Source organism: Sardina pilchardus, chromosome 10 (genome assembly GCF_963854185.1).
Source record: "Sardina pilchardus chromosome 10, fSarPil1.1, whole genome shotgun sequence".
Taxonomy (NCBI): Eukaryota; Metazoa; Chordata; class Actinopteri; order Clupeiformes; family Clupeidae; genus Sardina; species Sardina pilchardus.
In genome coordinates, this window is record NC_085003.1 from 2387097 (window position 1) to 2412611 (window position 25515).

The following is a 25515-nucleotide window of genomic DNA, read 5'->3' on the forward strand; positions in this document are numbered from 1 at the left end:
ACTTTTAAACATTCCAAATAACTGATTTGAGTGCCATCTCTGACAAAAGCCTATGAAAATAATCCCAAAATTTAAGACATTTCTCCACACTGCGAGTAGCCTTATAATGAACACTAAAGGCTGTTAATTAAGCTTTTCTAGTAAGTGCCCTGCAATCCCTTTGAGATGTGCAAGGATGGATATGAATTGCTCCAAGCTGACAACACCCAACATAACAGAACACCTATGTTTAATCTCTCACCCAACTCCCACCTACAGTTCACATGTGAAAATGACTGAAACTAGTGAAAAAGAGCATTAGTGACTTTAGTGTTGAGATACCTGGTCATGCCTTTTGATTTAACAACAGTATTGTCTTTTCCCAGGCTGTATGTTACGATCTCCACTGTGATCTGATCCCCATGCATTCTAGTTACAAACATGCAGATGGATGTCAAGATCCAAGCTAACCAAGATTGCAGCCGACCTTTTATCTTCTGCTATGAGATAAAGATTTCTTCACAATTTACTACCACATCAGCATCTCTCTCACACTAGACCACAGGCACTCTTTTAATTGTTTCCATTCAAAGCACTTAAGATATTTATTTTCAGGATGTTCCGCTACTGTAGTTACAGTGCTGATGCTCCTTGAGCTGTACTCACAGAAGAGATTGTTAGGCTATTTGGAAATGAGAGTGGTAGGCCTAAGGGCCTATCAATATAGACTACTTTACATAGCCTACAATACAATACAATACAATACAGTATGGGCTATACAATAAAGAGTTTTGCGTTTTGTAGAGAGAATTTAGGAGCCTTAGAGGAGTGGAGTCACATCAGACACAATCAGCCAAGATGTGAATACTGGTCTGAGATCTTCACAACATTGCCATCCTGTGGTGATTGAAATTCGGCTGGACACAGAACAGATTTAGAAAAGGTTGCACAAACCTTAACCTACATCCCAATTGTGCAAATGTTACCGTTCTACTGTTTTCAAGTTTTTAGAAGCAAGTTTAATTGTTTGGAATATAAACAATTAACAATTATATTTAAATTTAGGCTACTTGGTAGCTATTTGTAGCATCTGAGGCACTAAACTGAACTGAGTCGGAACCAAAGTTCGCAACTCAGTTGCACGTAGAGAATTTAAATTGGGCGCACGCAACTCTTACACGAACAGTTTTCGTTGGAGGGCATTTCTTTCGGTCATGTCTCTGGCTGTTTACCGACGATTAGTTCTTAAAATTAGCGGTCTTCAAGGATCCGGCGATTTAGTTTCATTCTTGCGAGGCGTTACTCCTCTGTCAACATCAGAAAGATATCAAATGTTAGCTGACAACGCGGGGGGAAAGGTCAACACAGAGCGTTTCGACACATCCCTTCTCGAGATTATCGTATGCCCACTATCTAAAAAAGAGCTCAGGTGAGGATGTAATGGGAAAACTTGTGATATTATGTAACCATATACTTTCGAAAACACGTTTTTTTTATCAATTTATCCAAGAGTATGTTTAGGTTACCATTTGTTTCATTGTCAGTGATGGGAGTTAAGACTCACAAAGTACATTAGACACTGGCCCATAAAAAGGAACACGTCAACTTGAGAAAGTGGATTGCTGTCTGCCCAAGAGTGAGACAAGGCCTACTTATCTCTCTGTGCGTGCAATAACCTATTCTGATACCCCCACCGTTTGCCTGGTAGGCTATAACATAATTCTAGTGAAGTGGGTTACACCTGTTAGCCTTTAGCTAGTTACCAAAACATTTTGGAGTTAGGTAGTCTATTTGTGTCACTTTTGGCTAACTGTTCCTTTCAAAGATTCTAGAACAGAGCTGCTCTGTTCTAGAATCTTTGGTTCCTTTAATATTGTATAGACGAATCCGGCGCTGGATTCGTCTATAATTATGGGCTATATAACGACCGATGATTACATTCAATGGCTTAAAATGTTCTTTAATCTCTGGATTTCATTAGGGCATTGAGTTAACATTCCAGTAAACGTATTAGTTATTATTAGTCTACTCTACTGGATTATTGAAATAGGCTATCCTTTTCTGGGACTTTGTACCTTGTTAGTAGGCTACATTCTTTTTTACTCTGTTGAATAATTAAATGTAGGCTAACGTTTGAAATGAATATTTCCAGTCTTGAACTAAACTTATTAGGCGCGAGCTATGTCACTTTTTCTCACTGGTCAGAAATGTGCAACTAGAATACTAGGCTGTTTCTTCTCTTATTTGAATCTGGTAAATATGGGAACTTTACAAGACCAACTCAAGTTAAGGAATGAGTGAAATACTTACTTTTCTAGAGAAGTAACAAATGATCTACAATTTAGAGATGTAACTAATTACTTTCTTGAGTAAGCCGAACAGCAAATTATTAACATTATTTTTCATGAATGTTTCTGCCCCTCAGATACGACGAAAAAAACAACGAACTTGTAAATGAGGAACTTGGCATCGCTTACCCCATTGTTGATGGAATTCCAAATATGATTCCTCAGGACGCCAGGCTGATTCAGAAGAACCCAGAACCATCAGCACCAGCCGATTCCACTAAAGCTTGACTTAACGAACTGCCTATTTAGTTGTTACGTTTTGATTATTAATTTACTATAGAATATGTTATCATCTCTGTCTACTATTACTATTCTCATCCCTGTCGTTTCCCTATTGGGACTTCTTTGTTCTGCAACCATGGACGCGAATTTCCCCCAGGGTTGTACCAGCACTGGGAGTTTGTGTTTTTACAGTCTTCTATTACCTGTTACAATCCCTGTCTATGTGTTTTTCCACCTGTGGAAATGGATGGGAATCAAACTGTTCAGACACAACTAACTGTATTATTGTGGTAATGACTATTGTAATACACTCCTACAAAACAATAAATGTGTTCTTTTATTATTATTACTGTAGCAAATAATTTGTGCCAAATACCATACAGCCAACTTTTTTTTAACAAAAATCATTAAATCAATTTGAATTGTAAGCGAGGGGAAAAGGGCATAAACTCATCAACATGAATTTGATGAACGACTCAAAATCAAGGTAGACTTAACATTTAAAAGTAGGCCCTGTATTTGAAGGCCATGAAACAAAAGCTGAACATGTTGATTGTGAAATTCTGGCCTGAACTGGTCTATAAGACGTCAAGCTTATCCATAAACAATAGTCAATGTTCACTTTTTCTTTTTCTTTCCATAGTCCTCTTTAAGTTTCATTAATGGGCATAGTGGTTTTGGGGACTCTTTCTCTCCTTTCATCTTGAAAAAGAATGATTCGTTGAGACGCATTTGCACAACTTTGAGCTGGGTAAGATCTGTTTTGCTACGCTGATACAGGTCACTCTCCTCTCTCGTGCTCATACTCGTCTGCCCTCGCTGTCTGTCGGCCAAACTCAGGTCAACAGGTTGCTCAGTGCATTTGGTCAATGTATTGAATTGAAAATTGAGGAAGGTTGAGCGTTCTGGAGATGTGAAGAAATTCTCTGTCTGAGTGGCCATTTCAGCTGTTGACTTCCACGCAACAGTTTCTAGTAGCTCTTGAGATGGCTGTTGCCGTGACGGTAGTTTAAGCTCAGGTGTTGATGTCAATTCATCATCACTGGGCACTGGGAATAGCGATGGAGATAAAAATGTATTCTGTGTTATGAACAGATCCTGGCTATGTATGCCTTCAGCGCTGTCCTGGGATTCCTCACAGGGCTTGGATCCTTGGAGTATAGATGCATATGTTTCATGTGCCTCACCAGGACAAATAGATTTGGTCTTGGAAACGGCAAATTCTGGTGCATCACGGTATGCTTTAACTACTGAGCCCTTTGGTGACAAATCAAAGAGAACTCTCTTTTTTAGTCGAGCTTTGCCATGATCTTGACTAACACATTTCACAGCCTTTGGTGCACGCTTGCTAACTTCTTCAAGTGCATGGGGCCTGATTGGGTGATCTGTGATGCTCTTGGCAACTACCTCATGACAGGGCGTGTACATTTTTAACTCAGGTGATACATTGCTTTGTTGCAGGACCAATTTGTCTTTTAAAGCTGATTCATCTTTTTTCTTTTTATGCTTTCTTTTCTTTTTCTCTGTATCAATTAACCTCCTTGGGTGATGGTCTGGACTGAAGCTGAGACAGAGTGAAGGCTCTCCCTGGTTTCTAACCTTTTCATGTTTTCGTTTTTTCTTTTTCTTTTTTTTCTTCCCACTTTCCACCTTCCTTGAGGTGTTTGGTGGTAGGAAATCCTCTTCAACACAGTTGGCCATCTCTCTCTAAACAGTAAGGGCACTGAATCAATGTGTGAAACGTGCTATAACCCAGACATATTCGAGCTAACAGAGCAGGAGAAAATACATGGCTACAGTGATGAACGTATAGCTTCGAGAAGAAACAGCAGGTCAGTGAGTTGTATTTATAAAGACTCAAAATGAAGCCAGGGATAACTTACCAAGTACAACTCGCAGGCCATCTGGTCTTCCCCATGTTCATCCCAACTCATGGCAACTGATCAGTTTGGCCAATCGCCAGCTAAAGAGACAAAAAGCCGCAAGAAAACGCCCAGTTTATAAGATTAACCTATGAACGATTCGTTGGATGAGACATTTTGTAGCAATGATTTTACAGCGCTTTCTTCGGACTGACCACTTTTAGATTGTCCGTCCTATACGTGCTACATTGTTTCACGCTAAAATGTAGCATAGCCTATCATACCAAGGCCTAGCCTACTAAAAATAATTTTGGCAGATAAGCAGTTCAACATTTAGTGCGGTGTATTATAGGCCTAGTCTCAGTTAATGTTAATACACTTACGTTAGGCTAAACATGAAATAACCTACCTTTCTGAGGTACCATAGCTCTTAAATCAACTTGCTAGTAATGAGTCTGGCGGGAGATCTGCGCTGACAAGTAGGCCTAAAGATATGACGTGGGGACTTCCTCTTTACATTCCTCTTACCCCAAATAAGATAGATATTTTAAGATTGTAAGGCAAATTTATTGACCTGCTCGTTTGAACAGTGGGAAATGGGATAACTCTTTCACAATGTCACATAAACTAGGCCTAGTGCTACACTTTCGGACCTTTGCATCCTAAGCATCTGCATCATATCCTGTCTGAGATATTTGATTTCCTATTGGTTCTCTTCTTGCTAGTCACTGCTGTGGAAATCCTTCACGATTTATAGGTTTATTTTAATGGCTGGCAGTTTCCAATTCCCCCAAAAAACAAATGTGACGTCTGTAGCTTTAGAACTCATAAAATAATATTGTATTAATGATAAAATGATTATGTAAACAATTGCTTTGATATTATGGGGTTGTTCATGTCTTTCCCATTGCAACACTAAAAAAATATGGCTTGGCTTTTTCCCCCAATTCTATTTGATCCGTAAAGGGTTGCCAGAACACAGATTCATATGAATCATTATAATGGAGGCTATTATATTTACATCCATACAGAGTTCAATTAGTCAAAGAGGACACTCCTCTCCTAGTTACTCTCCAATTTAAATCTGTCACTTTGACCCTGACTGGACACTGACTGGATCTGCTCCCTGCTATCTTAATTCAGTGATCAAGATGGATCCCCAACCGCCCACTGCGGTCTTCTGATGAGTGTCTGTTGTGCCAACCAGCCATAAACATCAAGTTCAAGACTCTTTTCCTCAGTGGTTCCATATTGGTGGAATGAGCTGCCCAGTGCTCTGCGTTCCTGTGATACTTTAAGGTCTTTCAAGAGGGGTCTAAAGGCATATCTGCATCAATGCACTTAGTATATTAACCATTTCTTATGTGTTTTGGTTTGTATATTATATTATTGGTTTATTTTCATGAAGCTTTTGATTGAATTGACATTGTTATTTATTATCGCTATTCTCCTTAATGTAGTCTTACCAACTTTTTAAATGGTTTTACTGTTAAATTTAACTATTGTATTGACATTATTTGTTTGTCACTTTGGACAAAAGCATCTGCCAAAATCCCATAACCATAACCATTGTTGAAATTAGAATGAGGTTAGGTAAGACAATAGAGTGTGTCCCCTGTCATCCCCCCGCAGAAGAGAGGGGCAGGGGCACTGATGTCATGCGGGCAGACACTTTTGCACTGCTTTGTAGTGTCAGGGTGATTTACAGGCATGATGGGCTTTACCTGCTGCCACTGTAATACGCAGAGCCGACATGAGGTCAGAGCTGCTGTAGGCCTAATGAAGCACTTCCTGTTTGTGGAGTGAAGTACAACAGTTGTTGGTGGCTTTGGTCTTACCTGCTGATGCATTACCATGCAGATGCAGTAAATCATGAGAGAGATGAGCAAATAGCACCAAAATGACACTTAAGTGTGAAAATAAAACATAATACTCATAACTGCCTGTTGGTTTTGGCTTCCATCATAAATCCATATAATACAGTAGGCCTAAATATACAGTGAAATGCTTAAATTATTATTTGATTGAACCAGCTAATTGAGATTTACCAATTTTTATGGTTTGACTGAGACAATGACTTCGACTGAGGTTCTCATTTGTTTTACTCTTTTGATGGTCCATTCACATAAGCACTACATTAATTTTGCCTGTAAATGTCCAGCACAGTCAACGGATTTGTTTTATCTGTACTTCTGTGGTGATGAATGTTTCAAACCATAGGTCTTACCTATTTTTGGAAACCAGCATGACCCCTTAAGTGTTAAAACACTTGGTTGTAGCCACAAGCTTTTCACTGCTTCAGCAGAGCGCCCGGATACTGAAAGTCATAATTCACTCATCAGCGCCTCCAACCAAGCGGGACCTTCTATTAAAAGAACGTGATAATCTGCAAGATTGTTAATGTCACATTACAACACCATCATGCTGTGCTTCTTATTGTCTTGCAGTGACCAGACTGGTTAACACCATGCTACTGAGTGTTTTCCGAGATGGCGTCAATGTAGAGCGGACATTACAGCTCTCTGTAAATCCCTGAATTAAGTAGAAGGTCACAGTGCATTATTATCCAATGTTCTCAATCATGGGTCTTTCCATCAACTGGTCTCCTGTATTATAAATTCTTTTGATTTTAGATTATACAACAGAGTTATTAGAGACCTCTTTGGATATAATCTGATTATGAAGCTATCATGTACAATAATGTACACTGTGTAGATACATAGGCTACACAAACTTTGTGTCACATTTTGTGAGTGATATGGACAACTGTATGCGTGTAGTGTGTACAGTCATACAATATTGAGTTAAAACGCATTTAGCCTTTGTTGGCTTCAGAGTTGGATCACAACTTTGATAAAACAAGTTGCACAGATTACTACAAGTATATAGACAGATATACAGTAGGGTACTGATAAACAGATTATACACTTCTCCGATTTCCGAGTGTTTTATTGTTTTCAGTGTAAAGACACAGTGAAAAACAATCACCTTCCATCGTTCAAGACTGCCAAAAGATTACATGAGCATAGAGATACTGTATCAGAAATAATGAGGTTTGTTGAAGAAATGGTTGGATAAAACCACAACCATGAAAGCATTTTACTGATAATACAATTGTATAATAGTGGTGGAGGCATGCTAAAACAAATTATTTACCTATTACCTTGGTAGCTAGCTTTACAGTCTGTATTTATAACTCCAGTGACCTCTGTTGGCGCCTGTTTGGTTGCTTGTCAACATGCAACATGTGAGTGTTTTTCATTAGGGAAGGGAGAGAGGCGCTATAAAATAATACCAGGGAAAATGAGAAGATTTCAAATATAATATTCTGGCTCACCTGACAGACACAATAAGAAGTAATTGTTTAACTCTGATTAATAAATTGTTACAGCATAGTAAGTAATGGTATGACTTCAAACAATTTGATGTTTGATATTAAAGTGCTACTTTATTGCAAAATCTTCTTGTGTCCGATTTCAGCCACACATCTGGGAAAAGTGTTGTGTCTCAATGACTTGTTTCAGTTGCAGAACTCCTTCATGGTCTTTTTGTTGCTTCTCTTTGGTGTGAAGATGCAGAGGTGTTTTTAATGGCCTGGCCACTACATGTTATTCACTTAACACTTGACATGAGTCTTAGGCCCGTGACAGGCTGCAAATAACAGCTCCAGTAGCACTTGTTTCCCTGAAATAGCCTTTGAAATGGCACACGCTTTTGCTGTCATATAAACATTCATCACTTCGACACGTGAGAGTAAAGTGGGTGGCGAATGATTTTTCGGTAGTGATGAATTATGATGAGATCTTTGATAGATGGTACCGCTGAGGCCTGGAGTCCTCTTCAGAATTTTCACACTAGTGTATGTCGAACAAAAACACTGTCCTGCCCAGATGTCCCTCCTTTACATCTCTTCATCAGGCCCACAAAGTCTTGAATGAACAAATGGAATTCTCCTCTATTGGGCCCAGGACCGTCTCAGTCAGAGGAAGTGTGGGTTTACAGCCGCTTATTTCCAAAGGCAGAATAATGTTGTTTCTGTTCATTCATGCATGAATCCTGGTGGTGACACTGCAGTGATATTCCGTCATTCCATATCTGCACAGCTAGACTTATTTTCATTGCAGGCGGCATCTTCAAAAGAGGTCTAGGAATTCTCACCATTTTAGAAAGTTACGCATTTCCTATATTTATTCTTGCCGGCATGAAGCGGCTATTATGACGGATTTGATGTTTGGTTAGAGGTGGCTTGACGTAAAGGCAATTTTTTCTGTCTGTAAATGTGTAATAGTTAGTCACTTGCCCTTGACACACCCTCGTTTAGCATGTAATAATGTGTTCACATGTGTTCATATATTGTCCTGGAATCTGAATGAATCATGAAGAGGTCATAGGTCAGGCTGAATTTGTGATGCATCAAACAATGCAACAATTTTCTATTTCATACTGATATTTCTCTTTGAATAAGCTCACACATTTTACATTACAATAAATCAGGGAGAAACTCCAAAATAGTTACGGAATCATTTTAAAGCCTTAATGCAACCTAAAGACCCTCACTGGTATCAGATATCTTCTCAGACCTGTGATTCTTATTCCATCTCAAAATGACATACACATTTGTGTCACATATCTTAAGTGACATAGCACACATTGATCCAGCATGAGGTAATGAGAACTGAAGTTTTGAGGTTGAAAGGTCCCCGTGCCCCATGAAGCTAAATACTGCCTGGGATTGTACTGACAAGGTTTAGGATCACATGCAAAGGCCAAAGGTCTTTTTGTTTGGTGGGTGTCATCTAAACAGGCCATGCCCACTGCAGGCCATACCAGCACTACCTAAAACGAGGAGGGGGTCAACATCTTTACCATGCAGACCCACAGCATCATAAATCTTGTGCATATGGTATGTAAACAACTTTAATTGCTTAACACCTGTGTAGTTTGTTTAACAGAATGACAGTAAATCAAAGAATAAACACATCAACAGGTGCAAAGAGAAACTTATGTTCTTATTTCTAATATCATCATTGAGTGCTGTATGGGGGTATCTGAGAAAATAACATTACATAGATTAAGTTAAGTGACAGTGATGACCCTCTTGTCCTCTGTGCCCCACAGGCCGAAAATTGCTGAAGTCTTCATGTAACGTCATGGACTGCTTGCTCTCTGCCGTCATCTTCTTTTTCCTCATGTGAGTGGCAGCAGGCATGCTTGAAGCTCTGACAGAAACCCTAACCAGCCCAAAAGGGAACATCTATAGGTCGGATCTGTTTGGTTCCTCTCTGGGACGTATTCCCTGTGTCATGACATAGCCATTCCTCTTCCCCATTTAGAAAACTTCTGTCATAGTTACCTAATGTGTCATCTTGAGGCCATAAAACTAGGACAGGCCTGTCCGGCTCCCACGAGGTCCCCTGAGACACCTGGAGCTGCATAGGGGAGCCCTGACTCTCCAATACACAACATGCATGAGGATAAGAAACACGGCTCAGACTGAATGATGAAATAATATATGGCAGACATTGTTTTGTTGTTGTTGTTGTTGTTGTTGCTGCAATATGATCAATAACTAACTAGCTAAGTTCTATCTGCTAATTGAAAATAGACTATTATGTTAATTGTTTATTGTGCTGACATCCTCATAAAACAAAGTTACATTACATTATATGCCTAGGAAAGACTGGGAAGGACGAAGAATGTCTTCTTTCATAGCCTAACAGAGGAGAAATTTCAGATGTTTTCCATGTCCGAACAAAAAACAACAATAGGTTATCATTTCCACGATGACATGTAGGCTAAGTGTGCCTTGAAGCCTATGCATGTATCCCATCTCCTGGAAATAAGATGAATGAAACTGTGATTAGGCAAATACCAAAACACTCCAGAATTCGCTCCAGAGTTTAAAAGAGCATCTGGCAATGGGTAACACAAAACCTTCTTTTCATTTTTGTTTTCATAAAACATATCAATTCGACAACAGTAGGCTACGATTAAATAATTTGTGTCCTGGTGGTAGCCTACAAACCGACATTGCAATTAAGGATTTGAACCACTAAAACAACATTAATGGACATAGAGGTATTCAGTGGGCGACAATTACCTCCGCACTATCACGCAAGGTGTTGAAAACGGCAGTGACCAAGTCAGTGGGAGTTTGACACGTGGTTATCCCTATCAAGGGAGGAGTGACATCAACACCAATAATGAAGGCGGCTCATCAATGGGCAGAGGGCTATAAAAGGAACTCAGCGAGGCTTCTAATCTTATCTGATCTGTTCATCTACAGCCTCAAAATCTGCGCAGCAAAAAAACTTCGCCAAGAGAAGGCTGACCTACAAGAGGCAAGTGGAATGATACATTCATCTATTTAGTCATATAGCCTACTTAATTGTATTTTTGCAATATGCTCACGCAATAAAACATGTAGCCTAACTGAAAATGTCTTTGCTTTGCAGGTTTCAAATCACAATGTTGGCCACTAGAAGAACGGTATTTCTTATCCTTGGTTTATTATACTACTCAGTATCGGACGCAAGGCCACTGAGGTTGGTCTTTTAATTCATTTTTCCATTGCAATGCTTTACTATTTTCCCAGTGTCTTCTCAAAGTAAATAGTGTATATCACACTGAGAAAACAATTGTAAACTTTGTGCATAGCCTGATGAAATTTGCCATTTTCTTTATATACAGAAAGAGGTCTGTGAGCGAGGTCCAGCTAATGCACAACGTTGGAGTGCACAAACACATCCAGGAGAGACAGGACTGGCTCCAAATGAAGCTTCGGGACATCCACACTGCAGCTATCAGGAACTCTGAGAGAGGAGACCGAGGGAGAGCGCGGAGGCTGCTTCCAGAAGATTTACCGGGACTCGAGCAGTTACCTCCTGGTGATGTTGAATACATATTGGACATTTTGGAAAAGTTAAATCTTTCCTGAAAGCAGAGTTCTGTGGGTTTTATTGACTATTCCAATATGAAATAATGATATTTTAATCTGCTTATTTATTTATATTTATACAAGTGTTTTGTTTTTAATGTATATTCCTTCATTATAAAGTATTTGAATGTAGAAAAATGTGGCAAAGCCATTACAGCATGCACTTTTGATTCATTTGTAAACCCCAGCGAGACATTCAGCAAGAACAGATGAGAGGGACCAAACGTTTATATCTGTTTTATTTCACTTCTGAAAATGCCTACTGTAGCTGTTTTTCTCGAGGCGTCATTGCTCACCTAGAGCCTCTAGCAAATTGAGCTCTTGACATGTAGCTATAGCTTTCAGTGTATTTTTTATATACATATATGCACAACTATTTTCTCACCAAAAGGCCTATTGAGAATGTATTTATTTTTGTTCTTGACAATATTCACAAGATTCACTTGTTATTTTATTGTAATTTGCTATCAATTATGATTGTTGATGTTCGTTCATATCAATTTTGTATTCACTGTTTGCTATATGAGTAACCTCAAGTCAGCACTAACGATATTCTATTTATTAAATTACTCATTTGAGAACCAATTGTTGCCAACGTTGTATGTTGAAAAATCTCTGACGGCTGACATCAAGAGGTTCTATTCGAAATGTCCTGCTGCGAAATTGTAATAAGCATCGCAATGCCCTAAGACCTTTTCAGAATAAGTTCAGAAGTGAAGACAATCATTTGACGTAGTCCAGCATACTGAATAGGCTACTCTAGCCAGTGCATGCATGGACGCTTTCCAAATTATGACTCAAATATTGAGTTTATGATAGTAAAAATGAGACCTGAAGTGCATTGAAATGACTTGGAAATAGCTTACATTCAGGGGAAAAAATTACCCATGCCTACCCTCAAATATCGTAGACTACCTATCAAACCACAAAGTTTGTTTCATATGCATATAGTTACACCTTTATACTGTACAAATAAGGGCTGACGTTATGTGCACATCATGATAGCTAAATAGTCTCAAAACGCAAAACTTAGTCCTACTCTATATTTGGACCAATGCCTACATTTTGCCTATATTTGGAATTACAGTGGACTAACCCATTGGAGGGATTAACAGTGTCAAAATAACAACAAAACAATTTCAATAACGAATGCAAAAGGATGCCCTGAAATACTGACAAGTGTTTTAAAAATGCAAATTATTCTGCCAATTATAGCCTGAGCATCTTCATCCCACAAAAAGACAGACTGCTATGGCGTCATGTACTCGCGAGAACTATGTTACGTTATTGCCCAACACTCTAACGGAAGCAATGTAGCCATTAGCCAGAACGAAGAGCTAACGTTAGTTAGATACATAGAGCAGTGTGTGCGTAGACACACTGTTACCGTTAACTGTAACTTTACCGGGCACACGCTATTCATCTAGATCTACGATGCTACATTGTACATTAACAATAACCTTCATTCTAAACTGACAGGTAAAGGAACATCGGAAGTTTTGTTTTGATGTGTTTAACAGTAGTTTACTTGGTTGGTTGTCTGTCAAAAACCATCTCAGCTATGCTAGCAGCAGGTGTCGTATAACTTACCCTAGCTTGGTTAGCTTTGGTGATCCCTAGCAGAGAGCCTGTGGGGAAGTGATCCCAACTGTTGCCTTATTTGGAAGATCTTTCAGTAATAAACATTAACTTAGCTCCTAGATCCTAGATTCTTGGTACCTGACTAGGCTGTAAGGGAAAGGCCTTGCCACTTAAATAACGTGAATGTTCGGTCTTTCAGATGGCTTCGTGAGAAAAGTAAATAACGGAAATGCTGATTACATTGAGTATAACATTGACGTTGACGCTAGCTAAACTAATGTTTACATTGTTAAGTTGTCTTGGACAATGTCTTTTTGACTATGTCTGCTGAAGGCAAAAAGTTGTAACCTTGCCAACATCGAACTATCCTTTGCTGAATAAATATAGACCTGTTACATGTGTAATTAATGTAATTATTAGTAACGTTTGAAACGAAAGAAATCTGGAAATATTAACGCTGAGTTTTCCAGCATTTACAGTGTTTATTTAGCAAAAGTAACGTCAACTAGACAGCATTATATGTGAATATAGCAGAAAACATTATTACACTGAATACATTGGATTGTTGTATGGAAGCCATGTATTATGCATTGGAAAATGGCTTTCTCCACTGTACAACTTGTTAATGAAAAGTAGCGTTAAACGAAGGGTACAGCGTCACTGCTGGCATGCATATTTGATATTTTGGACTTTGGCGACACCCAGAGGCGACTCGCAAGGAAAGTTTTCAATTTGAGATGTACCGTAGTCTGTGCTACAATGTCAGCACATTTCTCTCCAAATTGCCAAGTTATTATCTACGCAGTTATTCTTTGAAGCTTAAGCTTTGTTCTGTGTTAAGGCAAGCTTGCCTACTTGATGCTGTAAGTAGCTTTTGATTGAGAATCAATCCCCTTGCTTCAAATAAATGTCACTGAAAAATGATATCCAAGGACAATATTCAGTTGACTTCAGTAAACACATTCACTTATTTCTGACATTGTTTGTTGGCAACAGTGATTACAAAGATGCTTTGCTGCTGAAATTAGATAAGGATATGATGCTCACTTATTCTATTCAACTTGCCAGAAATGTTGCTGATACATCTTTACTGATCTCTGCAGGATATGGTTGTTTTTGACGAGGTTTCCAGCCTTTTAACCCAGAGGCAAGTGTGATGGCTTCATGTCCTCTATATGACAGCAACTCCAGCGATAATGAAACCTGGGATCATAAGGCAAACTGCCGGTCTCGTAAACTTTGTAAACACTCAAGGTAAATGTAAAATAAATAAATAAATTGAGTTTTCATAGAGTGCTTTGTTAAAATGCTAAAAATGAGCTCTGGTGACAACCTTAACATAGGCCAAATTTGAAATGAATTGCCGAAGGCACCATGATGGCATGGTGTATGGATTGCAAAATCATTTGCAAAGTAAATATTGTTGGTTATTTAATTGTGGGTACTAGTTTGTCTTTCTAATGATGTTTACTTGGCTTTTGGAAAATTTGAGATGATTTGTCCTCAATTTATGGAGTGAAGTCTTGAAATCTTGGACTACCAGAGGAGAGTGATTTATATTATGATAAAGAGGCTTCCCATCATTTGTTGTCACCGTGACTGTATTGCCAGGCTAGATGAGATGTGTTTGGAGCTGCTGTATAGGAATTTGTGCGCACATTGTTGTCACATTGACATGAATGTAGAAGAATGTTATGCTTAATCAAGTTCAAAATTTAAACGATCAGTGTAAATTCTATTGCTGAGCCAGATACATTATAGCACACAGATGCAATGTACAGCATACATATAGATCAGAGCCTCTCATTGTTGTCTTGAGAAGAATGTCTTAATCCGATCTGGAAGCATTGATCGGAGAACATGATCTAAATTTGTGTGGGGACCAAACGATGCTGTTGAAATAGTCCATATAAAATAAACCAGTCTGACTCCTCCAACCTAAAGTAGGCGAGGTCTGCAGTGGGGTGGATGTTTTGAGTGGTCGCTTTGGTTTTTATTTTTATTACAGTTCAAAACCAAAATAGGTGAACTTTTTGCAGTGAAGTGCAGAGTCAATCATCACAATCATAGTTGTCTTGTTGGCTGTTGGCCAACAAGACAACTATGCAGCTACCCTTTGTCAATTTGATTCCCTAACATAAGCTGTGTTTATATCCAAATATGAAAAATCTGAATAAATCCAGTCCAGTTTGCAGTTGCAGTTATCAAATGAACCAATGCATCCTAAATGCAGCATTCTATTGACTTGAAACATTCACACACTCCTGAATATGCAGGCTGTGAAGCAGGAATCATCCATTCCATTTAAGGTTTAACTTAAATTATAATCTTGTCACCGTGTTTTATAATAAATCATGCTGGAGGAGTTCAGCTATGTTGCTCTTTTGATTCTTGAAAAGGGTTTTTAAAAATGTCTTCAAAATGTCCCAGACCCATTGAGTTTCCAATGTTTGTTTTTTCCTCTGCTCTGACTTTTATTCAAAGCTTAACAGGGCAATGGACCTCTTTAATTTGTGTGAAGGTCTGCACTGCCACCCTCAATTCAGTTTGGTGTTCTGGGCCAAAAAAAAAAGAGAGAAACTCGTGTATGCTTCAGTTGATGATTGAAATTCTTGAAAATTCTTGTCTGCTGTATTGGAGCAAATGGTGAATACGAACACACATAATATGGTATGCACCCCCATAGGCTAAATAAATCCAAAATTGTTAAATGTAGTTTTTTTACGCCAAATACTTTACATAGCCTTAGCCTATTGCCTATTAAGCCTATTAAGTGGCTATCCCTTTCATGTTACAAACGTTAATGTCAGAAACACGCGCTCAGATCATTAGGTTACTCAAAGCGCACCGACAATCCACTGCACCCTTGCTGGCAACATCCTGAAAGACACGCCTCTTGATATTGTAAGATTATTGGAAATCTTTGATATCTTGTGGTCTACATGTATTTCATCAGCCCCTCCAATTCACCTCATTGAATGTGACGGTCGTTCGTTGCCAATGGGAGGAGGATCCTGCGCGGTCACAGAACAGCTACAACACAGAGAGATTTGGAAAGGTCGGTCTACGTCAGCAAGGCTGCCGCACATGTCATAGTCTTGGATAAAGCAAACGGCCATTCATTTCTTACGGCACTCCTGTTACGATTCTTAATGACTGTCCCCGTGCCCTCCCTTTGTGGTAGTCAGAGTGACAAAGGAATAGTGTTCGGCTGTATGCACACCTTACAAGTTGTCAGGGAGTATGCGAAATATGCAGAAGTTGGAAAGTAATGCCCAAGGATGCTAAACCAGCTGGGAAGCCCGCATTGTTTGGAGGACCGCAAGTCTTTTGTGCCCTTATCCCCCAGATCTTTCCGTGTTGCTGCCTTGTCTTTAAAGCGCCTTGTGGTAAAGAGGGGTAGGTGATCGGGCTCCTTTTTCTGTTTGGCGATGCAATGATGCTTTGGACTTGCATAAAATCACACGTCGTTTAATCTGTGTTTAGAAACTCAAATTATTGAGCGTTTTAGTGATTCTCAGATAGCATCGCAGTGAAGTTCTATTCTGATGCAGTCAAGTCAAAATATAGTTCGCTTTTCTGCCCTTGAAGTCTAGGCGCATTCCAGTGTAACATTAGCCCGCCTGTGTCAGCGCGTTGCATTATTGATTGGACCCTTTCTCTTTAAGTAAAGGGCATCTGCTTCGTAGATGAAAAGGAGAAATAATGTGTCTGAAACACTCCGAGTTTCACTAGTGCCCCTCATCAGCAAACAAAAGTCATGTTCACAGATGCGTAGTCTCACAATGCTTTTCCATTGTATTTCTTCCCTGAGGCTCAGGGTACTCCAGCACGTCTCTGTGCTGGATGTTGGCAGCTATCTAGCTGACCTAATTTTCTGGTGTCAGCATCCTCTTTAATGTAGTTGGGATGAGTATACACAATAGTAAAGAGGGTTTTATGACTTGAATAGTCTGCCAGCAGTTTGGCCAGATCATGTTGAGCCAAGAATGGAATGAGCTTTTAGCATAATGGTTTATCTATTGTATGTATTGGAGGATATTTTATACATTGGCTATGCAAGAGGTTTTTAAAAATATATTTTCTTTATATATTTGTAGATATTTTCCTATAGATACTTTTAAAAATGAATATTTTACTTAAGCCTACAGAATCTGTGAAATGGGACTATGGAAGAGCATCCTTGTCGAGTCCTGTTACCTCTTTCTGTCATTATCATGAGGAATTGAAAACAATTCTGATGTTAAGTATTTGGAATACTTTTGTAGATTCCCATTATTGTGGGATTAAGATTGGTCAGAAACTTTGAAGAGAAACGATGTAGCTTCTTTGTTCTGTGCCCGTGCTCTTCGTCTGAGCTAGTCTTTGTCCATGTGTAATGAGGAGGGACATTTCATTGACAATTCTTGCATGGTGCACCGAATGCACTGACGTTGCTACCTAGCTCTTGTAATGAGCAGATGTTGAAATAGTCTTAGTAAATATTCTACCTTTGCGCAGGCAGAAAGTTAGTCATACAGTGGTAATAGCATATTAACAACACATATTTGATATTTGCCTAAAATTATATGATATTTGATATTTATATGACATTTGCCTAAAATTATATGAAATGCCCTGAATTGACCATGCCATGTCCATATTTAGCCGGCATCATGTATGAGTGAGAGGGCAGCATGCTGCTGAGAGGTCCTTGGCTGACCTTATTTTAACCTTCCTGCTGCCTTTGCCCAGTGCCCAGTCGCGAGGCTCTGCGCTGGAGTCGGAGCTGGCGACCATGAGCCTGCAGGGAGCCAGCGGTGGGCCGGAACACTCCAGGGAGCGCCGGCGGTCCAGCGACCGCTCCCGAGACTCCTCCCACGAGCGTGGCGAGGGCCAGCTCACGCCCTGCATCCGGAATGTCACCTCGCCTACCCGCCTGCAGCTCAGCGGTGAGTGTCCACTCAGGTCCAGCGGCACTGTCCAGCAGCGGTGTGAGACTATGCAGCAGCTCTAGGGAATATCTTATGCAGAATTTATTCAGCGTTGAAATGACCATAGTAGCGTGAACACAGCAACAGGCTGAGTGGAGTGCAGCCTCATCCTCATTCATTCAGAAATGTTGATCCATTTTCTTCCTCAAAGTAAATTATTTAAAGGGCCAGTGAGTGTTTTGTGTTGGTGGGAGCTCCCTAAAAGGCCTGCTTTTGATGTCTTTGGGAACTAGGCTATGAAAGCTTCTCTCTCATGGGGATGGTAGAAGTGCATAGCCTGCGTGACTAGTGAGAATGACAAGCACATCTGCCCTTTGCTTTAGGTCACTGTATGCTATTCAAATGAATTTCTTGACACCAAAGCTAGCACGTTCATTTCCACACACTGTCACTTTAACCATTATTTGTTGAGTATAGCGCTTCTTATTACTTCTGACCATCTGGCCTGAAAAGTCCTCTTCCAGTGGCCTCATGCCTTAAGGGCTAAAGCATGTTGTCCTGCACGTTTGTCCCCACAGACCGCGACTCTGGCGCCCCCCCACACTCCACCAGCCCTCGGCCCCTGCGAGCGGCCACCAGTGGCCTGCTGAGTGCAGACGCTCCCTGCAAGGGTCACAGCCCCGTCGACCTGACCTACACCTACGACGGCGCCAAGGAGGGCCCGCGCAGCTTCAGGACATGTGAGCGCGTCACGCTGATCGTGGACCACACGCGCTTTGTGGTGGATCCGTCCGTGTTCACAGCTCAGCCCAACACCATGCTGGGCAGGTGCGGCCAGCCACCACAACACTCTACAGGTTCTGCCCACACCTGCTCCATGTGACATGCTTAAAGGAGTGTGTCTGTCTGGCTTTGTTGCAGGATGTTTGGATCCGGACGGGAGTACAACTTCACCAGACCCAACGAGAAGGGAGAGTTTGAGGTGGCCGAGGGGATCAGCTCCACGGTGTTCCGAGCCATTCTGGTAAGGAGGCTTCTGCAGCCTCTCACATTACCCCACCCCTTCTCCCGCAGCTCAGCAGAGCCCCAGACCAGTTCCTGTTGGCTTTGGAGTAGAATTACTCCGCAGTGACATGAGGGAGAAAGGAGAAACCACTGAGTTTTCACTTGCAGATGTCTGAGCTTGTTTATTAATCATGTGGTGATTCTTGTTGGGCTGAGAGCAATATGCAGGGGATTGCTTTGCTATGCAGTTCTTAGAGAAGGTGCAAATGCTGATTCCACTAAATAAAGCCCCTCTAGACCCCTTAAAGCTATTACAGTTTATTAGCTACTGTCATCATTGTGCCTGTCTATTGAAGATCTATTGAAGTTCTACCAATTGTGCGGCATTTTGAACTACGGCAGATGATCTTGCAAATGTAACATTACGGCACAAACAATGTACACCTCCTTACTTGTGTACCTACATAGAGTGAGCTCAAATATTCTGAAGGTGGTCAAACATAGTTGGTAAATTCTTTAGCTGTGATGAAGCAGTAATTTGTATAATAACTATTTACGGTTGAAACAATGTCCTAAAATATATAATATGGGATAAGCTTAGTGTACACAAACACTGGTAAAGGAACACCAAATTATACGCACATGAAATTGATCTTGAACACTGTGAGCTGCAAGATGAACAAACCAAATATTGAGGATTTGTCTCTCTATAGTTAATAGTATATAGTACAATATGAATATAGTATAATATAGTCTATAGGGAAAATATTTAACCAACAGCACAGTGCAAACACTATCTGTAGCTAAAATGATGATCCCTTTATGTTATAAAGAAGCATAAAGATTTGTGTTCAGTAGGCTAAACAGTTTCATTTACTTTAAATTACCATAACTTTTAACTTGAGTGATGCTATGTAATGCTGATATGATTAAAACCTCAAAAACAAGTTTAACAAGTATTGTTGTACAAGGAAAATGCTTAATATGCTTTAGTTTGTTTTAAAAAAGAACAACCAGATTAAGCGAGTTTTTCTTTCTCCCCTTACCGATCAGGAGTACTGTCTGACTGATATGAAAGACAAGCTTTAGTTCATTTTGGGTTACTGTCTAAAAAATGCTTTACACCACAAGGCTTGATGTTACAGTTGGCTTTACATGAGCTATATGCTGTGTTTCAACTGTCTATGCACTAGTGTGTGCAAATTCTGTTCAGGGCATTTGACATTTTGGCAGACAGAGGCCAATTGATGCCTTGCATCAGCAGTGTTAATGTTCCTTGTTATTGTGGTCAGGCTATGAAGTCAACACTTAACTGAAACACGGTGTGTGTTTGATTTCTAAATTCAAGTCTGGTATTCCTGTATCGTGTGTGAACTCATTTAAGGTGCAGTGAATAGGTTTGGAGTCATTTCTAACCACTAGACTAGACAGACAAGGCAGACCCTGCTGCTACCACTTTCATTAGCCCACATGTGTTGGACACTTGGACTTGGAAGTTTCATCTGTGATTATTGGAATTATTCTAATAGTCTAATATGAGTCTAATGTTAGTTTGTCAGTGATGGTTTTTTTTAACCACTACTTTTAACATTAAGAGTTAACACAAGCTGTATTGCCACCAGTGCTATGCTTGTTCTTTGCCTTGTGATAAACGGAATAATTCATTGCTAGAGGATGTTGTCTGTGTTGACAGTGGTCTGATGAAATTTGGTTTTGAGGAACACAAACCACAATAATCTCCCGGAAGGGCAAGGCAGTAGTGACCCAGCTGGTTGGTATGGCAGCTAGAACACATACTCAGTCATAGTGATGGTCTCAAAGGAAGTCTTGTGCTGCTTGACTGTAGCTCCTTGCATGAGTTTGTGCAATAGATGCTTGACTGAATATTTTACAGCAAGTTCGAAAGAGATTTATTTGTCACATTAATAAATCTCAGTTTATAGCCAGCAGTGAAATGCTCAAAGAGATTATAAATAAAATAGATGAAAACAGATGAAAGGAGAATAATTATGCCTAATGAATAACAATAAATGTATTGACGAATACTATTGACAATAAGTACTGAAATCCAGAAATGCATATCCATGAAGTATAAATGATATTAGTAGTACTAATGGTGGACACAGTCAGAATGCAAACTAGATATTGAGCTGGGAAATTCTCACTGTCAAGTGTAATGTGTGTCATAACGCATGAGCCACTCATTACAGTAATGCCTGAGATGAGGTCATTGTGTTAGGCACAGATAGTGTATGATGTTATGTTCAAGCCACAAGAAATGTCATGTTGGGTTACTGTAACAAAATAATACTGCCATAATTTTTGCACAAAGAGGATTACCAAAGCAAAGAACACTTCAGATAGACTGTCTTAAGTGAAAGTCTTTAAATTATGAAAATAGGCTAATGAAATTATGAAAATAGACTAATGCCTTTAACCACATTGGTCTCTGTGGTTGTTTTGAAGTATAATTGGCTTTTTCATTTTGACCCTGAAATGTCCTGTATATTTTATAAAGCTGTGTTTATGTGTTTGGCGGAGGTAGAGCTTGCATGTACCTAATGGATATTTGTTATGATGAATTTTTGTTTGCATTTGATACAACCAGCTACACAAGAGTTTACGGGCCAGCAGATTATGTGTGGTGTCTTACATAACACAGATTTTCAGGGATCAACTATTAATACTGAACAACATGCCAGAGCTTTCATTTCTGCATGCACAAGTTCTAGCACCTGACGCTGTCTTCATGTCTTTGGGGCTGTTGAGCAGGAGTATGAGGTATCTGTGAGCAATGTTTCTCCCAGTCGAATTAGCCTTGTGTGGTTTTTCCATTGTTGCTGTGCTTCCGCTGGGGCTGATAGCCGGGGTGTTGCTATATTTGTGTGCTGTGTTGCCGAGGACACAGAGCACTGCTTTGTCTTGGACTGATCCGCCTAGCTCTTGTTGGCAGCGAGCATAAACTGATGTGTTTGTGTGTTTGAATGTCTGAATCTCCTTGGTTGTGTTGTGATCATGATCGTGCTGCGTGAGCAGCAGACGCTGTTGCTCCTTGGCAGCGCCAGCGTCACAATCTGAATCTGAGTCTGAATCAGGGCAGCGAGGATGGCACACTCCGCAGGAGACCCCGGGCATTTCCAACGAGATGGCAGGCGAGCGCCTCTCGCGCGCTTGTGTCTTCTGCGTGAGCTAGCGGCCGCCTCGCTCGCTGTAAATGGATCTGCCATGACGGGGAGAGGAGTGGGAGGGGTGAGAGGGGCGCGCTCGATGCCTGCTCTGGTAACGAGGCTGTGCGCTGTGCTGTTGAAGTAATGGCCGCCTGTTTATATTCCCCCCCTCCACGCTTCCCTACGCAGGATTACTACAAGTCTGGGATAATCCGCTGCCCTGATGGGATCTCCATTCCGGAGCTGAGGGAGGCATGTGACTACCTCTGCATCTCCTTCGACTGCAGCACCATCAAGTGCAGAGACCTGAGTGAGTATACGTTCTAGGCCTCAAGCCCAGGGTTAGAAAACGCCAGATAGCCATGACGTGTGGTGGGATGCACTAACCGAGTTCGCCATGGCACTCAAATGTTATTATCAGTGCTGTTATGGTATCATTTTCAGTTGGCTGTTGTGCTCTAATCCTCATTTCTTCTCCAGCATGAGAGTGCCGACTGACAAAGCTTTTATTTGAGGTGTTTGTCATTCAGTGCGTGGCTATTCAGGAAGTAGGTCAGCAGCACTCTGATATGTTGTGCCTTCAGTGGTCTGGCTGCTCGTCAGCTGTAGCGAGGTCTGCATCATGGCTCCGAGTATTGACCAGCTGTAATGTGTTAATTGGTTTGGGCTATTCTGGACAGTGCTCTAGCACAATGCGAAGCTAATGTCCAGCGTGCCGATGCGTTTTTAGCCATGTTTGTTTAACGGGAGCTGACAGAGGTGTCCTGTGCTTCTTGTGGACGACAGGCGCCCTGATGCACGAGCTGTCTAACGACGGAGCGCGGCGCCAGTTTGAGTTCTACCTGGAGGAGATGGTGCTGCCGCTGATGGTGGCCAGCGCGCAGAGCGGCGAGCGCGAGTGCCACGTGGTGGTGCTGACCGACGACGACGTGGTGGACTGGGACGAGGAGTACCCACCGCAGATGGGAGAGGAGTACTCTCAGAGTCAGTGTCCACTCCAACTCTTTATAGTGTCCACTACAGCCTCTAGTACTCTAGCAGATGGGAGAGGAGTACTCTCAGAGTCAGTGTCCACTCCAACTCTTTATAGTGTCCACTACAGCCTCTAGTACTCTAGCAGATGGGAGAGGAGTATTCTCAGAGTCAGTGTCCACTCCAACTCTTTATAGTGTCCACTACAGCCTCTAGTACTCTAGCAGATGGGAGAGGAGTATTCTCAGAGTCAGTGTCCACTCCAACTCTTTATAGTGTCCACTACAGCCTCTAGTACTCTAGCAGATGGGAGAGGAGTATTCTCAGAGTCAGTGTCCACTACAGCCTCTAACACTCTTTATCCATGGGTTTCATCAGGTCCCTTTCCACAGGTGTTTTTTAATCAAGCACCATGCAGTCTGCATTCATAATCTAGGTGCTTGATTTGATACACCTGTGGAAAGGACACCTGATGAAACCCATGAATAGCAGATGGGAGAGGAGTATTCTCAGAGTCACAGCCTATACTGTAGTTGACTTGTAAGGTCCCAAAACGTCTTAGTGTAGATAGAAACCAATCTTATACCATAGCATGCTCATTGAGATAGACCCACTAATGTGCAGATGGGAGAGGAGTACTCACAGTGTCTAATAGAGCCTCTAAAACTCTTTATAGCTGACATGTAAGGTCCCAAAACCTCTGTTAGTGTAGATAGAAATAAATCTTGTGTCATAGCATTCTAGATGGACCCACTAATGTGTTCTTGTTCTTTTCTCCTTTGTTTGCAGTAATATACAGCACAAAACTATACAGATTTTTCAAATACATTGAAAATCGAGATGTCGCCAAGTCAGTCTTAAAGGAGAGAGGACTGAAGAAGATCCGATTAGGCATTGAAGGTAAGATGACTGTTAACAGTAAGCCATATGGTTTCTGTCAGCCGATATGTCATATGGCACAGCGAAAGTGATACTGTTTCTGTCGGATGGTATGTCATTTGAAAGACATGCTTTGTCAGTTATGTGTCAGTAGCTACTATAGAGTAGTATGAGACTCATTAGACATGAGTGTGTGTGTTGAATACTGAAATGTTGACTTGAAGAGTTTGGTTCCAAAATGCTATATCCACCATTTTAATGAATTTTCATAAATATTTTTATAATATATTAATATTATATATTAAATATATTTTGTTTTGCAAGTAATTACAGTGGAACTGTATTGGTTTATGTTTAGTTGATTTATCTTTACTCAATCAAAACAAAACAACTGCATTTTTATTGATATTACCTGAAATACACAATTAAATAGCATGACTTTTTAATGTTTTTAAAAATGGATATGTAGCGTTTTGGAATCAAACTCTTCACTTACACTTTTTTCACAACACAACAAAAGCAGAAAGCTGCACAATAATACTGCATTTTCGGGCTAGAGCGTTACTGACTTTGAGTAGTAGCTCTGTAGAGTGATGTTGTTAGTTGATGAACTTGTGAACCCTTGCCTGGCAGGCTACCCCACATACAAGGAGAAGGTGAAGAAGCGGCCCGGAGGTCGTCCTGAGGTCATCTACAACTATGTGCAGCGGCCGTTCATCCGCATGTCCTGGGAGAAGGAGGAGGGCAAGAGCCGCCACGTGGACTTCCAGTGTGTCAAGAGCAAATCCATCACCAACCTGGCGGCAGCTGCCGCGGACATTCCTCAGGACCAGCTGGTGGTCATGCACCCCGGGCCCCAGGTGGACGAACTCGATATCCTGCCAAACCATCAGCCGCAGCCCAGCTACCACTACGAGCCTGAGCCGGACGCCCCCTCGCCCGCCATCTGACCCCCGGCCGCCCGGCGCGCTCACCAGCACCGCCACGAGGAGCCAGCCCAGACACTGTGGCCTTCACACCTGCTCTTCCGCCTTACAGCCGCCAAGCAGCCCCACCGGCCCCCCTCACCCCCTCACCCCCTCGCCCTCCTTTTATTAGGAAACATTTTGAGTTTTTCAAATTGTAGATTTTTTTTTTTTTTAGAACGGCTTTGTGTGTCTGTGTTTTTTACTGTGAGACAGTGAGTTTTTTGGGCTCTTTAGTCAAGTGGTTTTGCACTGTGTGTGTGTGTGTGTGTGTGTGTGTGTGTGTGTGTGTGTGTGTGTGTGTGTGTGCGTGTGTGTTTGTGTTTGTGTGTGCGCGCGTGTGTGTGTGTCAGGTTCACTTTTCCTGTGAAAGCATAAGTTGAGTGCAGACAGGACCCCAGCATGAGTGTGGCCTCACTGTGAAGCATGGCTTCAGCTGAGTAGCACTGAACATGTCCACCATGTAGGCTACGTGCAGAAATGATGTCACATTTCAATAAAGTACCTTCTTTTGTTGCAGTGAAATGATACTTCCCGTGTTATTTGTGGAAGTTTTTCTCAATCTAAATTTGTTCGCACCCTTATTGACTTGATTTATGGGAATTCTATTTTGCGTCTGAGGTTCACTATGCTCTCAATAATTTTAGTGCTGACCTCCATACTTGGGCATTCATGAACGATTGAG

At 41.0% G+C, this 25515-nt stretch overlaps 2 protein-coding genes across 3 annotated transcripts; one reads left to right on the forward strand and one right to left on the reverse strand.

Annotated features, from left to right (window-relative positions):
• Positions 1–2869: 2869 nt before the first annotated feature.
• si:ch211-176l24.4 (uncharacterized) lies at positions 2870–5026 on the reverse strand. The gene is made up of 3 exons (XM_062547045.1): positions 4821–5026; positions 4433–4512; positions 2870–4256 (listed from the first exon to the last, which is right to left on the reverse strand). Exons 2-3 carry the CDS (start codon positions 4481–4483, stop codon positions 3168–3170), a joined length of 1140 nt encoding a protein of 379 aa, XP_062403029.1. The 5' UTR covers positions 4484–4512; positions 4821–5026; the 3' UTR covers positions 2870–3167.
• Positions 5027–12677: 7651 nt separating this feature from the next.
• Positions 12678–25355, forward strand: btbd10a (BTB (POZ) domain containing 10a). 2 transcript variants are annotated; one of them, XM_062547314.1, is made up of 9 exons: positions 12678–12827; positions 14033–14183; positions 17664–17860; positions 18421–18670; positions 18764–18866; positions 22204–22324; positions 22801–22998; positions 23776–23886; positions 24499–25355. In XM_062547314.1, the coding sequence occupies exons 2-9, from the start codon at positions 14086–14088 to the stop codon at positions 24813–24815; spliced, it is 1395 nt and encodes a 464-aa protein (XP_062403298.1). In that variant the 5' UTR covers positions 12678–12827; positions 14033–14085; the 3' UTR covers positions 24816–25355. The 2 variants fall into 2 exon arrangements, with proteins under 2 accessions (XP_062403298.1, XP_062403299.1); XM_062547315.1 differs by lacking the exon at positions 14033–14183.
• The last annotated feature ends 160 nt before the right edge of the window (positions 25356–25515 follow it).